The 16,566-nt window shown below is 45.7% G+C and overlaps 1 protein-coding gene across 1 annotated transcript in view; it reads right to left on the reverse strand.

Annotated features, from left to right (window-relative positions):
- The window catches only part of LOC147009591 (uncharacterized), a 218,144-nt gene extending 202,036 nt beyond the window's left edge, over positions 1–16,108 (reverse strand). Inside the window, exon 1 of the mRNA XM_085862393.1 lies at positions 15,775–16,108. Coding sequence (XP_085718519.1) covers positions 15,775–15,849 — 75 coding nt within the window. The 5' untranslated portion in view covers positions 15,850–16,108. The remainder of the gene's footprint in view (positions 1–15,774) is intronic.
- Positions 16,109–16,566: the final 458 nt, after the last annotated feature.

The raw sequence follows: 16,566 nt of genomic DNA on the forward strand, positions 1-16,566 counted from the left end.
TAGCGGTGGTGGGGTTAGAAGGAAGCTTGTTAAAGTGAAAGTTCCTCAACCTGATGAGTGAAATGTTTAGGTTTGACTAATCTGAAACCATGCACCCACAGGTAACATGCTCTGGCAAGGAACACAGCCACATATACTCATTGACAATTGGCTCAGATGTTCCGAATTGCATCTCCGAGCTGGCATCTTTCAATGAGAAAGAAATGCCAACAGGTGTGGGGGACAAGATGATAGGGTTGGCGAGCCACCACATTAAAGGGCTGCAGGGAACGGTGGAATTGGATCAACAAGAAGAGAAGACAATTCACAAGCAAGATAAAAAATGACACTAAGTAGCTGGAGGTTAATGGAAAGTTTTAAACTGGGGAGGCTGACAAAAACTGGGTTGTTTGGTGGACACATCTGAACTATTGAAAGTAAGGCAGCTCATGAAGCAAATAAATCAGAAGTTGTGAGGACCAGAAAAGACTGAGATGAGAAAATATTGGTGAATTGTGAGATGAGAGCCAGAAATAAAATCTAAATAAAGCAGCAGCCTGGGATGCACTGATGACAATGAGTTGAGATGTAGTAAGACCAGAAAGCACTTTATGATAAATCAGTTTCATCATCTGCATCATCTTCTTCAGCCTGCTACATCCCCATTGCTGAGCAAAGGCCTCTCCCACACCATTCCACCATTTTCATTTTCTTGTCTATGCCACCTCTTCCATTCTCTCTTCCATGCAACCGTTCCTCTCTTCCTCACTAACTCATCACTCCATCTTGGACATGTTGTATGTTTTGGCAGAATGTTTTCACCTCCTTGTAATATAACTTCCTTGTTTTCAGGTGTGAAATAGAACGGATGCCATTCAGGTGTTAACCAGTTCCATCTTTCATCCACTCTTCTGGGTTGACAGGATGGCCGAGAGGTATTCACACTCAACTCTAAACTGCATAACCTGGGTTTGCATCTCGGCCCGGCTATAAACTGTCTTGCTGGTGTTTCACAGGTCGGGTGATTCATCAATGTGTGTGCCGTCGTTCGGATAAACTGGGTGTCCCATCTGCCAGCATTAGTTGGTGTTCGTTAAGATGACATGTTGTCCCTTCATGAACAGTAGGCAAGCTGGTGTTGGCACCGTGGCCAAATTCCAAATTCCAGCACCAACCTACAGGGGGCACTGCATCAGCGACACAGCCACACACTCAGCAAATGATGCCACCCCACAGACTTACGCTGCTTACGAAAGAATAAACACTCTTCTTGTCAAGTGTCTGGTGCATTTTCATCTACTTAGTTCCATTAGCCACCATATTTCAATGATGTCACAATGGCGAATCCGCGAATGTTACCGGTGGAAACCCTCACATAATTTCCTGATTCTCCTTTAAACTCAATATCTCTATATTTTCATTCCAAACAACATCATTCCAATCACAAATGAATACTATACCATGAATATAACAAAATACAATATTGCGAACACTCTTGAGGGAAACAAATATAAACGCCGTTTTCACGTGACACCCAAAGCAGACAAATCTGCTGGCGAGAAAAGGTGGATACAAAACACTTTTATGGATCGAAAAGCAAAATCAGAATTATATTGAGAAATTTATGAAACCTCCCACCCACCTTAGAATGGATAAATGTGGGGTCATTTGGATGGAAAGTCAAAATAACAATTGTATCGAGATATTATCAAGCTATCGAATGTTTCTGTCGAAGCCATGATTGTGTTTGCTTCTGAATCGGAAGCAGCTTTGAACAGATCGAAAGTCAAAATCACAAGTCTGAAGACGACGATGGTTCACGAGCGGTATTTGACGATGTAGATTGTTTCAGAAGTCAAGGATGAGACAATGTGATAATTTTTAATCAAGTTAAAAAAATGATCAACATAATGTGGTACGGGTGATGGGTTATTCGCTGCAAAATGTCGAAAACCCGGTTTTGTTCAACAGCTTTCAAAATTTGAACTTTGCATAACTTTTAAAGGTCACAAAACAATGTTGTGGACATTAAAATAAGGAAACAGAATATGTGCTATAGCTTATTGGAGTTAGTTCGTCGAAGAAGGTCGAAAACCTGGTTCGATTCCCACAAATTTGAAAATTTGACCTTTGTGGCCTTTTAAGGTCAAAGGTCAAGGATTATGACATTTGGTGCAAAACTTCCTCCGGAACATTCCAGGAACAATATAACGTCATATCGGCTATATGGCATTTCACACTCCTTGGATTATCCATACTTTGATGAAATCGGCGTAAAAACAAACTTGAAGGGGGAACCACGGGCAAGGTGTTCGAGATAGAGCAAAATGGTTTCAAGACTTTAGGTGGGGAATGACCTCAAGATTATGCATAAAAAATATTGTCATCCGAGCTCTGAAAGTTTGGGCGGTCATATAATTTTTATGTCAAAATTCACAATTTTCTAAGTTTTTGACCTTGTGACCTTCACCTTGGGACGAAAATGAGAAATCGAACAACGACGTGTTTTAGATAATTCATTTTGCTATTCAAATACCGAAGAACCCATTCCATTCAGTCAATTCCCTCGGAGAAGATCGATTTTTAATCCAACTACCCCCTAAAAATGGCTATTTTGGGGGCAAAGCTCCGCCCACAATGGGCATAGCCACGCCCTCATCCAGGAAAACACAACGAGACATTGATATCAAACACATAACCAAGTTTCATCAAGATCGGATCAAAGTCCATGGAGTTATGCTCTGGACAGACAGACACACAGACAGACAAGCCGGTAGGCAGACATGGGTAGTCGCCTACCCAATAGAACCTGACGCTATGGGCCCATTCAATGGGGAATGACCTGATATGAGGATTAAACACAAGAAAATTCCTGATTACTAGCTTCAAGGGTTAATGCTGTGGATTGTTTTTTTCGTTAAAATACCCCACATTTAGAGGTTTTTCGGCAGTTGCTAGGCAACGGAGGGGTCCATAGCAACGGTTCTTTCTCACACATAACTAGGACATACCATGAACCTACCATACCAGTTTCATGTATATCTGACTCATCGTCTCTGAGATATAACGAACTTCGTTTTTTTATTGTTTTCGACCATGGTTCAATCAAAGTCTATCTTCTCCGACAGTTTTCATAGGATCCGGCTGGAAATTTTTTACAATATGGCTGAATGCACTGCCCACAGTCGCTCATGGCCCGAAATTTGATTTTCGAAAAAATTAATTTTTTATGATTTTTCAAAAATTTCAAAGTCCCTTTGCAGGGCAACGGTGGTGTCCATAGCAACGGTTCTCATTTGCACACAACTCGGTCATGGTATGAACCTACCAACCAACCAACCAAGTTTCATCAAAATCGCCATTGTATTAACAGAAATCGCCATTTTAAATACTGATGATAAGGGTAGAACAAATCTCAATTTTTTTTTTTGACTAAATTGACTACCCAACAGACAGACAGACACATAAGACATAACGAATATAGTGGTCACTCTGGCTGGTGCTCCTGAACCAATCATTGTATTGAGGTATTTATGAAACCTCCCACCCACCTTTGGACATCTGCTGGGACCCCATAACGTTCCACAGAAGGTTTGATGGGGCTATCCCCAAAACTGAGGGAGTACTTTTGGACGGACGGACAGACACTCCTGCTATATAATCGATTATTAAAGTAAGTTTCATGATATTCATAACTCAAGAAAATAAACTGTATTTTATGTTCTTCAGACAGGAAAATAAGCCTGTTGGCGTAATGGTTCAGGTGGCTGGCTTAATCTTAGGGTCTTGAGTTTAGGCCTGTCGTGCCACTAAATAACACCAGGCGGGTTGACTCAGCCTGTCATCCTTCCGAGGTCTGCAAAATGACTACCAGCTTAGTGGTAACGGGGGGCACTGCATCAGCAGCACAGCCGGCTCCCATAAATGACGCAGCCAACAGCCATAGACTACATAATATGTAAAACTTTATATTATGTCCTTAATCGAGGAAATAAACTTTATTTTATGTTCTTAATCTTCATATGTTCTTAATATGTATGCCTGGTGTTGGCTTAACGGTTAGGATAGCAAGCTTTGGATCCTAGCATCCTGAGTTCAAATCCCGTTCAGCAGTTGAATTTATACCAGGTGGGGTTAACTCGGCCTGTCATCCTTCTGAGGTTGGCAAAATGAGTATCAGCTGGTACACTGTGTCAGAGTGGTGACCCATCCAGGATTGTGCCCAATAGCCAAGGAGACTGCTTAAGCAGCACCAACACTCTGCACAGAGTATGGTCCCAATATCCTCCTCCATTGAGAGATCAGGCCAAAAACGACATAGTACTGTATAGCATGATATTTCAAAAATGTATTGGGCCCGAAATGTTCTCGTGGATCAGGCATTACGTGGTGGAGGAAGGCGCTCTACTGAGTGCCCTTCTAGTTTCTCATGTCATTTAGTCTGGTCTGTTCTCTCATCCATAAACTCAATTGTCAGTTTATCGTACGGTGAAACCCAGTGAAACAAATCAGTCAATCTGCAGTGCAACATAAAATATCTCATGACGTATATCCCACAAGTGTAATTCCAATCATGCCCAGGGCTTTGGATTCAACCCACACTGGTGCCACATGATGACCAGCAGGAACACCAATCCAAAAAGGAAAAGCTCCAGTTGAAATTGTTTGTTCGATATAATATGTATGTAGCTTTTTGATGCCTTGGGTCAGTAATAAAAATTTGTATTGACGTCAAAGTCAATTGCAAATTAATAGTAGGATTTAGAGTTAGTAATTTGGAGTTCAGCCCGTGGAGTCTGCTTACTTTTTGGAATTTGGAATATTCAAGCTATTTTGTAACTGTGTGTGTGTGTGTGTGTGTGTGTGTGTGTGTGTGTGTGTGTGTGTGTGTGTGTGTGTGTGTGCGCATAAAGTATAGCACTCAAGGATCATTAAATGGCTGGAGTGATTATAGAGCAAGAAGGACAATACTAGGAGAAGGTGGTCAAACGTTAAAGCATTCTGCCATGGTACTAGCCCAACGTTCTTCCCTTGCAAAGGATGTGAAGGAACATTCAGCAAATATTGCAAACTGGACAGGTGGCTTAACATTATCTCAAGGTGTCTGTGATGGACGAGTTTTATATGGATTAAATTCCCTTGGGAATTACGGGCAAAGCAGAGGAGCTTAGTTGTTACAAGTGCATGGCCAATGAGCTAATCCACCACATTGAGAAAAGGGCGTATGAGTAAAGGTAATGGACGCAGGAGCTAGAAGAATGGAGTAGAGGTATGCATCCTCTCCTCTAAGATGTCTAGCCTGGGTTTGAATCCCGACCCAGCTATAAACTGTCATCCCAGTGTTCCACAGGTAGGGTGATTCATTAATGTGTGTGCCATCTCTTGGGTGGACGTTAAATGGGTGTACTGTCTGTCGGCATTAGTTGGTTGATGTTAAAGATCCAATGCTGTCCTTCAGGAAGAGTTTTTTTTGTATACATTGTCTAGGCTCGTGTGAGAGCTAACACACAACACACAGCAAGGGGGGGGGCATTCCACGAGGGGAGGGAGTGGGAATGACAAAACAGTGGGGAACAGAGACATTAGGATATCTGTGGAAGGGAGAGGGATGGGGTGGGGAACATGGGGAATACAGGATGAACATTACAGGGACTTTCATGAAGGAAAGCAGGGAATTTGAAGGAGGTGGACTTGGGGTGGATTATCGGGGGTAGAAAAGATCGAGGATTTGGATGGGGGATGATAAGAGGTGGTGGTGAACAGCTGTTTTGAAGGCCTGGAGGGTAGAGTGGGATTGAACAGAGTGAGGGAGTTTATTCCAAAGGCGGGGAAAAAAGAGGAATGAAAGAGTGAAGGTGAGCAGTGATTCATGATTTTGGTAGTTTTGTCAGAAGGGGGTTGTTGGCGGACCTTCAGCGCCCTGCGGAAATGAGGTGGGGACAAATCGCAGAGAGAGCAGGGGGTGCTAGGCTGGAGAGGAGACGGCAGAAGAGAGAAAGACCACCGACCAACCTGCGGTGATTGAGTGAGAGGCCCAAAGACTCAGCCTCATCGCGGGAGATGCCAATGATGCGAAATGCCTTGGTTTCTACAGCGTGAAGCCGAGAAAGGTGGGAGGCAGGAGCACCAGCCCAGAGGGGAGAGCAGTGCTCCATCAGGCTGCAGACAAAAGCTTTGTAAGTGGTCAGGAGCTCAGGTTCGCCGAGGAAGGACCTTGCACGAAGGAAGATTCCCAGTCTGCGACTGGCTTTGGAGGTGAGGATTGAAATGTGGCTTTCCCAGGAAAGGTCATGGCAGATAGTGAGACCCAGAAGCTTGAAAGAAAAGACTTCTTCCAGAGGATTGTTGAGAAAGTGGATGGGGGGGTTTTCTAAACGGTCCTTTCGAAGAGACATAGTGAGAGTGTGAGATTTGTCTGGATTGAAAGACATGTTCCACGTGTTGGACCAGTTTGTGATTTTATCCAGATCTGCAGTGAGCGAAGAAGCTGCTGCTTGCCGGTCTGAGGGATGACCGACGGTACGGCAGAGGATGGAGTCATCAGCAAAGAGATATTGAGGATTTTCCAGAGAGTTGGAGAGATCATTGAAGAAAACCAGAAAAAGAACAGGGCCCAGAACGCTACCTTGAGGAACTCCAGCCTGGACAGCAAGGGGGGATGAAAGAACTCCATTTAGTGCCACACATTGACTTCAACAGGAGAGGAAGTCTGCGAGCCATGAGTGGAGATGGCCTTGGATACCATGGGAAGAGAGTTTGGTGAGCAGGGCAGGGTGCCAGACTGTGTCAAAAGAACGTGATATGTCCAGGGATACGGTTCGGATTTCCTGTCTGGCATTGAGGACCTCCATTCATTGTTGGAAGAGCAAAAGCAGAATATCCAGGGTAGAGTGACCTGGTCTGAAACCAAATTGATGATCGGAAATCAAGCCATTGGAGAAGAGGAAGGACTTAATGTCTGAAGCGATGATAGACTCCATAACCTTGCTGATGATTGGGAGAAAGCTGATTGGTCTGTAGTTGCAGGGATCAGTTTTTGCACCTTTTTTATGCAGGGCAGTGATGTTTGCTGATTTCCAAGCAGATGGCAGATGACCTTGAGCAAATGAGAGGGTGAATAGAACAGAGAGAGGGTGAGCAAGAGCAGAAGAGCAGGTTTTTAGGACACGTGGGCTGATGCCGTCTGGACTGGTTGCAGAATCTGAGTCGAGGTTTGACAGCAAGCTCTCCACCTTGTCAGGAGAAAAGGACACAGAGTACAGGGACAGTTGGGTGTGACTGGGTAAGGTGGCGGAGAGAAAGTGATGCGTTTTGGACACCAGATTTAGCTGCAAACACCGAATTTAGGCATTCAGCCTTTTCACGAGCGGTATCAGCAGTGTGGCCATTCGAGGTAAGGGAGGGATGGAGGGGGAACATACACCAGAAAGAGATTTGATTCGATGCCACCAGGATTTGGAGAAGGGAGAGAGGTTTGAGAGTTCAGACTTGAGATGAGAAAGATGTTGTTTTCTGGCTCTCCTGAGGGTAGATACACACTTGTTCCGAGCTTTATGGAAGGAACTGCGATTACCCTCAGTTGGGTTTGCTTTCCATGAGGCAAAGGCAAGTTGTTTCAGGACAACTGCCTCACCACAAGCTTCAGTGAACCAAGAGCATGAGGAAGGGTCGGACAACTGAAGACGAGAGGGGATAAAACTGTGCATGAGGGAGAGCAAGTTGCTTTGAAAGAATTTCCTGGATGAGTTTATGTTGGAGAAAGTAGCTATAGGTGATCAGTCTATAAGTTTGATGGGTGCTTGGAGACCCTGCCAGTCAGCTTGAGTGAAATGCCAGACTTGATGGCGATGAGGTGGTTCTCTGATAATAGCCAGAGAGATGTCCACTTTGACAAGGACGTGGTCAGAAGAACCGATTGGAGCGACGGAAGAGCAGCAGATATTGTCAGGGAAATTTGTCAAAATCAGATCCAGAAGAGATGGAGTACCATTGGTTGAGATCCGGGTCGGGAAATTGACCGATTGAGTCAGTCCCAATGAGTCGCAGAAAGCTTTTGCTGAAGTGCCATGACAGGTGAGGGAGGTATCCACACCAGGCCAACTGGCACGATGACAAATGAAGTCACCACATATGAGGAAGAGAGAGTTTGGATGAGAAGATAGAAGTTGGTCCATGTTTTCGGATAGTGAGGTGCAGATGGAGTCATCACTGTTTGGTGGACGGTACAGTGCACATATAAACATGATGTGGGAGTGGAGGGGAAGCCGTAGCCAGAGGTATTCCTGGGGGTGTGGGGGAGTGAGGAATAGAGTCTTTGATGAAGAGAGCAACTCCTCTACCAGGATGAGGCTCAGGTCTGTCAAACTGGAGGAGGGAGTAACCAGGGAGAGATACTTGGGAGTCAGACACATCTTGGGGGAGGAAAGTTTCTGTTAGGCAAATTATGTCTGGTTTGTCAGTGGCAACCTGTATGGAAATATCTGAAAGGTTTGAGTGAAGGCCCCGGATATTTGAGGTCCACACTGTTAATGAAGAGGGAGGGGAGGAGGCTTTGGGTACAGGGGGTAGGAGGGGAGAGGAGGGTCGGACAAGGGATGGTGGGGGGGAGGTACGGAGGGTTGTTCAAGGAGTGTAGGAGATTGCAGAATAGCTCTGGGAGGGGTCTGGATGGGAAGGATAAAAGGCTCTGTGGTGCTGGGGGAGAGGGGGGACAGGAGAGGGGAAGAAGGCAGTTGAGGATTTGAGGAGGTGGAGTGGAGAGATGGAGGTGAAAGGGCAGCGGAAGGAGGCAGCTTTGTGGATGGGAGGGGGAGGGGGCAACTTTGAGAAGGATGAGTGAGGGGGTGAATGGTGGGAGAAAGGTGAGGGGGGAGTTTTTGAGAGAGGTGAGAAGGAGGCTTGGAGGGAGAAGAGTGTGATGGTTGCTTTGAGAGTGAGGGGTGAGAGCGGTGAGTTGGCACTGAAATTGGAAAAAAGAATGGTTGATGGAAAGCGAACATTCATTGGAAGTTTTTTTTAAGTTTTAGGTTAGAGATGTGATTAAATACGTTTCTTGATGGATGCAATTAAGGCGAATTCAGAGAATGGAGAGAAGAAACGCTGTAACAAGACGAGTTATTGCCGTCACCCTGACAAAAAATCCAAAATTCCTGCCATGGACTGAGTCAGAGTGGTGACACCACCAGGATTATAGCCTACAACTGCTTCGGCAGCAGCAGCACTGTGTGATGATGATGATGACGACGATGATGATGATGATGATTGGATGCAGAGAAACAAAGAAAAAATTCAAAAGGTATGTATAGCTTCGCTATTGGGAGACAAGAAAAACAAAGGGGAAAATACAAATAAAAAAGATAAACATTGAGATGGACGAAGGGAAAACCCCAGGCACAGACAGCCGAATAGGACCAGAAAAGGAAGACACTTCTCTCCAGTTGTGCAAATTTCCAGTGATCCAAAGGGTTACAAAAGCAATGACAAATATATTGCTTCTCTTTCTGCAACAACTGTGATAAAGTAATGTGGGGCTCGATTCCCCCCCCCCCCCTTACCCCTCTAGTATACATATATACATATCCTCCTCGGTCCTTTTGTTCGGTATCCTGAACATCATCATTTGAAATTGGCCATTGTTACCATCAGCCTTAGAGGCCTACAATGTGGACGTTCAGGAGACTGAACATGTAACCAGGACTGAGGTTATACACAGGACACAGGGAGGGTGGGGGAAAGGGGTACAAGCCTCTTCACCAACCCTTTCTGCAAGAGGCATCTTGCCCTATCTTGTTTTAACATTATGAAAAGCCTATTCATTGCGGCTTCTGAATGGCCAGTTTCACCAGGTTACCATAAACTAAAGTCATAAATATCAGGGGGAAACGAGATGTGTTATAGTTATGTTATAGATTACAGAAATAATCTTATGTTGTTTATTGCACGTTGGTAGGCCTGGTAAAACTTACTCGTAATCTCCAAAATCCCACTTAAAACTCCTTAAACCTTGGATACACACTTAGCACTGGATCAAAACCAACTTCGTCCAAGTTCGTTTGTTTTCACTTGTGTGAGTTGGCCTGGTTTAAGGATTGATAAGATTACAGACAAAATAACCTCATGGGGTTGTTTCAATCTGCTATAAATTTTATTCCATGTGTCAGGATGGCGGAGAGGTAGCGCACTTGGCTTTGAGTCGTGTAGTCTGTGGTTGATTTCCGACCTGACGACTCTAAACTGCTGCACTGGTGTTTTGCTGGCAGGGTGCTGCAACACATAGGGCGCCATCCCTTGGTCAGATGTTAAGGTGGATGTCTCAACTGCTATCGTTAGCCGATGGACGTTGAGGATGCAACGGTGTCTTTTGGTGAGGAGTACGTGAGTATGGCCGACACCCCAAACAAATCCCAAATTCCTACCAGAACCGGACTCAGAGAGGAGATGGGAAGTGCCTGATCCATTTACCCATGGAAATGTCATCGGGGTGTCCCCACACTATCTTGGAGGTCATGGGACAGAACAGATCAGATAAATGTGAGCCCAAACAAAAGACTCCATGCACAAGTGCTCAACAGTGCATTAATTAGGTGTGTTAGTTATCAACTACTGGAACTGGCTTGAAGCTGTGTAGTGTGAATGCGGTTGGTTTAACCTGCTTTTGGATGGATAGATGGATAACTCCAGTACCTTTTCCAGGGTGAAAACGACTGCAGAAACGGCTTTTCTGGGCAAAATAAATACAATGGGTGGTTTGCCATCACCTTTGTCGCAACAGCAGTCCGGTGGAAATCGTCTACTCCATGTACGAAAGACACCGTGGGCTCTTTAACATCCACTAGGAGAGACTGGTCTTGGCTGATGGGCCCACGGTGTTAAGCTCCCATCCCATTGGCGGCATACTCATTGATGCAATGCCCTGGTGTGAAAGCATCAAGGTGACAGTTTATTGCTCGGTAGGGAATCAAACCCAGACTAGAGAGCTCAAAAGTGAATGCAGTACTTCTGACTCATCCAGTCAAACCAATCTGCTTTGAGCTCGAAATGAATTAAACCAGGTTCAAACAGCCTCACAGCCGAAACACAATTAGATGGCTCGATTGTTCGATATTGCTCAGCGTTAACCCTTAAGGTCCCCGACTATCAATTATTGACGCACTTTCACCTCTGCGACTTGCAAACCAAACCTGTTCAGTTATTAAAAGGAGATCATTCGTACAAATATCAAACTCGACACGACCTTCGGCAAACACTTGCGGCCCGGTCGTTGGCTCGTTCACACAGCAAGAGCACAGCGAGCAGATTTTGCCATGACAATAGTCCATTGAGAAGAGCACACACATCACAAAGGAGCCAGGGTGAGGGCCCTGTCCCTTTTCTGAAAGCATCTATGTTGTCAGGAATTTTATGGACAGCCTGACGGGCATTACTGTCACTCGTGGGGGGTAAAACGGACAAATCCTCTCTCGAGGGACTAATGCCACCATAGCATGCTTAGCAAATCTCCAGAAACTAGAGAGTTCATAGAACACCTTACCCCACGCAGTCATGAGAAATAAGAGGAATAAAGGACATGGGCGAGGTCTGCGAGCAGCAAATTTGATTGGTCGAGATGCTGCAATGTAAGATGCCGTAATATTTTGTCCAAGTACTGCGAAACAGAAGGGTTTTGAAAGTGCCAATAAGACGATTGGTGTTCTCCAGTGTTCAAGTATATAATTCAATTGAAATAAGATAAAGATTTTAAAGGACGTATAAAAATAATTTTCTGGAAGTTTACAGCCGTTCAACCTGATCTAACAAGGAATATTAGTTATTCGTGCCTGTTGTTTGTGTCCTTTATAACATCCTTAAAAACAGCAAGTTTCCTGTTTGGAATGATTTTCAATTTTTTTTCACTGTCAGACAGGCAGACAGAGGAAGTTGGGTTTTTTTGTTTTGTTTCATCTCACTCCTCTCTGCGCATTTGCGATCGGGTCAAATTCAGGGCAAATGTACTACTAAACGACAGGCTCGTTTTCTGATGCATGTTCCGATTCGTGTTTGAAATATAACATTTAATTGAAATAAAGTTCTTCCTCCATCATAAACTGATGTTTGTAGACAGACAGACAGACAGAGAGAAAAATCGAACCAAATGCTTAACCGCACTTTTCACTTCATGCACATGGGGTATTCATAAAAAGATCCTGCATTTGTCTTCCTAGATATTTGATACTTTCCACCCTGCAGCAAATACGTTCCTGAGATCAGGTGATGTCAAACATGATCATCTCAACATTGAAGGCCTTGTAGCGACTGAGATGGAAACAAGAAGTATGTCAGCCTGGTGTTGGCTTAGCGCTTCGCGGTTAGGGTGGCTGGCTTGGGATTTTGAGGTCCTAAGTTCAAGCCAATCTGCTTTTAACACCAGGTGGGGTTGACTCAGCCAGTCATCCTTCTGAGGTTGGTGAAATGAGTACCAGTGTACTGGTTTAGGGGCACAGCATCAGCAGCACATCTGCACTCCCAGTAATGATGCAATCAGCTGCCAGAAGCTGCATACAAAATAATAAAATAAAGAACTTTTTGAACACCCCATGTATGTATCCCAGGTTTCTTCCCCTCCCACCTCTTTCTACAATTAAGCTCAAAGATGTGAGACACGACAGACACCAAAATGTAGGCATTGTTTCGGGATTTATCAAACATCCACAACCACAGGCCAACGTGGACTTTGAGTATGTTTGTTTTCCAGAGTCCTCTCGTGGCCAGACATGCCAAAGCAGATACACTGATCCAGGCAACCACGCTCGGCACTGTGGACATGTACGATCAAGTCTCTCGTGGAGTCATAAATTTCAATTCCAGACAAAAATTGTACTTCGGCACTCAATTTCACTCCACGATGCCTGTCCGACTCCTTTCTAAACCTGCACTTTTATTTAAGTCATCCTTCATTCATCCTCAAACAGCTACTGAGATGCTGCGGCAGAGAAAAAGGAAACTGACAAATGAGGATACCTTGCTTCTTGCACATTTACCCTGAATTGTTATGGTGGACGAGGTATGAAAACGAAAACTTTTGTACAATCTCGTCACTGCGTGGATTAGGGCGAAACACAAGCTTGTGTGCAAAAGTTGCGGGGGGGAGAGCGTGTTGAAAAATATATAAATTAAGACAACCGAAGCTAGAAACACTATAGGACAGTTACATGGTAGGATAGGGTTGCACAAAGGATGGTGGTGGAGTTGGAGAAGGTGGGGGGCAGACAGGTAATCATTGCTTACAACTAATGTAAGTCTCATGCAGAAGCTTGTGCACAAACCGCATGCAAGACATGGACATCATGAGATATCGATGCCCAGTGATTAAACAATGGACAAGTTGACATGCTATAGTGGACCGAGGATGGTTCAGGTGGTGAACACGAAGCAGGTGAACTCTGTGAGAAAGAGTAAGTTGGAGTAAAGGGAGGGATTAAGCATCGACGACTCCTACTACATCTTCCAAAGACCCCAATTATTCCCACTTGGATACACGATGACAGGTGGCTTCAACCACAGGTGATCTTCCATGACACGAAGGATAGTTCAAGGTGGATGTGGACCTTACATTCTGGAAAATCAAGAAGTACATAAAGATTGCTAAAACATCTCCTATCTCTCAAGGTATTGCCCTGATACACATGCACACTCGTCCGATTGACATCATCGTACTTTGAGGTCATCGGGTAGGTCCTTTGAGGTCTGGTAGAGTAGACATCCTTTGGATCCCACCTTGCAGGAACCTTTGTTAATCCCAAATGAGAATTAATTGTTCTTTTTCCCCACAATTCCAACACTGACATCCGATTCCTCTGCAAGTTCAAGGATAGTAATTCGCCGATTCGCCAAACTTAGCTGTTCAACACGTTTGATCTTCGCTCGAGTAAATGCTCAACATCGCTCACAAATTCACGGCACCATTAAAATGCAACTGCAGTGACGTCAACGACACAAGTTGCCACATTGTGCAGATTCCTGTGAATGTCAGCTGGTTTGATGCTCTTCACAAGTGACTTTGTGATACACCTCCACCGCACACACGACGGACACTTTGGTTTTACCCAGAATCCTTTGATCCTGCATAATGTGCTCATGGTAGACAATATCATCACGTGATTGTTAATGCGACATCTCCAATTAAAAAAAAAATTCACTTTGGAAAAATTGGCAAGATGAATGTCTAAAAATAAGATGTTTTTTGTCTGGGATTATCGGTCAAAGGTCATGCCTTTTGACCTTCCAGATGCCTTCCTCCGCAATTCCACAATACTGTACACTTGGTGGTTTGAGGGACTTTATAGACTCATAAAAACAGAGAAATCTCCATCGAATCAGAGTACACCACTGGGGGCAAGGTTTCCCAAGCGGAATTATTTCGTCTTTTAGAAGGATGTTTCTAAGGACCCGCTACAACGTTCCCAATGCCGTTTGGAATTTTAATAACTGTCAGGCTTTTGAGAAGGCCCAAACATTCCTCTTTGTCATCGCAAAGCTGAGCAAACCTTTGTGGGGTAAACGTATAATACGTGTGGAATGCAAGACATGACAAGCAAATGCCGCAACAGCTCTCCACGGAACGATACACTGTTTGGAGCAAACGTCACACAAAAGATCTTTAAGACAATATTACCACGATACTTGTTGGAGCAGAACACAGGGAGGAGATGCCTTCGACTACTCGGCCACGCCTGCACAATTTCCTCCACCTCTTGCAGATTAGCATTGGAAGACCACGCCTACAGCACAATTTGCTCTACCTACTACGTGCTACAACAGCCCATTTATCAGAGCATTTTTGAACTTGGGAGTGTTTTTGCCAAGTTATGTATTAGATAAATGATCTGCTTTCAGGTTCTGCGGATATCCATACGTTGAAAGGGTAAGGTTCTCATGCATGACCCAAAAGACTGACGGTGATAACACTGCCCACTCAGGCATCTTAGGGGTAACGGTATTGACCCAGGCGGCACTTTTTAAAGATCGTTCACTCCGAGGTCCTTGGCACTCAACTTCATGGATGGAACCGCAGAGAGAGAGGACGTGAGAGTGTCGGTCAGAGGCTCACACACCTGGTGCGTCGGGAGGGTGTCGGGGAAGGCGCACTCGCAAAGCACACTCCATTGCCAAAGCGGGAGTGGCCACGCCTGCATTCAGCGTGTTAGCGCTAAACGAGCCTGCAGGCACTTGGACAGTCGGTGCGAAGGTTTCCTCTAATAAAGCTTCGGCTTTAACGAAGCGCCAACTGGTCGTGCGCCTATCATGTCCTCGCTACCACCCAGGGCTGTGTCCGCGTGTTACTACCACTGAAGGCCGTGCGCACGGTACCACCGGGTGTGTCTAAAGTGTCCGTGGTACCACCCATTGGTGGGTCCCCGTGCGAACCACACTGTACGAGTTGGTCGGAACTCGTGCCAAGCAAACTGCACAAAGTTGCCAGAAATCCATGCGAACCACACTGTATGTACAGGGTGGCCAGTGCGGGCCACAGTGCATTCGTGAGAACCGCACTGTACAAAGTAGCGGTAAGTCCGTGTGAACCACACTGTACGGACGAACTCCGCCGCTTATCCAGACATTCTGGCATTCCACGGGTGCCCCAAACGCTAAGCGGATCCCTTTTTCCCCGTTAGGTTCAACGAGCTTATCGAGGAGACAGGACGCACTCCGAGAGGGGTGGGGGTGTGATGGAGGGCGCGTGATCAGCGTGCGAGTTCGCACTGAACACACACGGCTCGGGTACGAAGCGGAGCCCCGTACGGTACTCACGGTACTCACCGCAGCCTCGGAGCGCAGCAGTGCGGAGCTCAGAGAGAGCGCAAGCGCGGCCAGGAACACGACTCTCTTGTTCATCGTCGTGCTGTGGCGGCATCAAACAACATGCTCTTTGCTGGTGCTCGGACAGATGGATTAGGGGTGGGGGGGAAGCAAGAGCTCGAGAGTAAAAAGAGAGGGAGCGACGGTGGAAGAGTAATATCGGGAGAGGGGAGGGGGAAACGCTGGGCTGGGCAAACGGGAGTCTTGAGCTGTGATCCCGCCTCGCCGTTCCCACTCGCACGGCTCTGCGCAGTGCCGTGCCGTGCCGTGCTGTTGACTCCACGTGCACTGCCCTCCGGACGGTACAATGGTTTTTGGGCGGATGAAGCGCACGCCCGCGGTCTCCCCTCCCTCGACACCTTCCACCCGACGAGACAATGATCACCTAGCTTTTTGACCCTCCAGGGAGGAGGTCCAAACCCACGCTTTTTACACCATTAATCCCAGAGTTCATCTTACATATTGAAAGCTCAGTCCCAAATATAGGTATCCGCATGTACGAGGGTCCTCCAAAATGCTCTACACCGAGCGACTCTCCAAATCGTCCCATAAACTTCAAAAACACAACAAACTTATTGTGTACACCGACACGGCCAGGTAGAAAAGTCCCAGGTAGAGCGAGTCTTGGAGTGTCGGAGAACCGTCAATTATAAAACACCTGTCGTACCTGGATGTCACCAGGTGAGACCGAGATTGGGTGATCGTCATCGAGCTCGGTCACGATATCCTCTACATTCCAAGGTCTTCATGCGC

This window comes from Eptatretus burgeri, chromosome 17, assembly GCF_056783735.1.
Source record: "Eptatretus burgeri isolate ZD-2024b chromosome 17, Ebu_testis_v1, whole genome shotgun sequence".
Classification (NCBI taxonomy): Eukaryota; Metazoa; Chordata; class Myxini; order Myxiniformes; family Myxinidae; genus Eptatretus; species Eptatretus burgeri.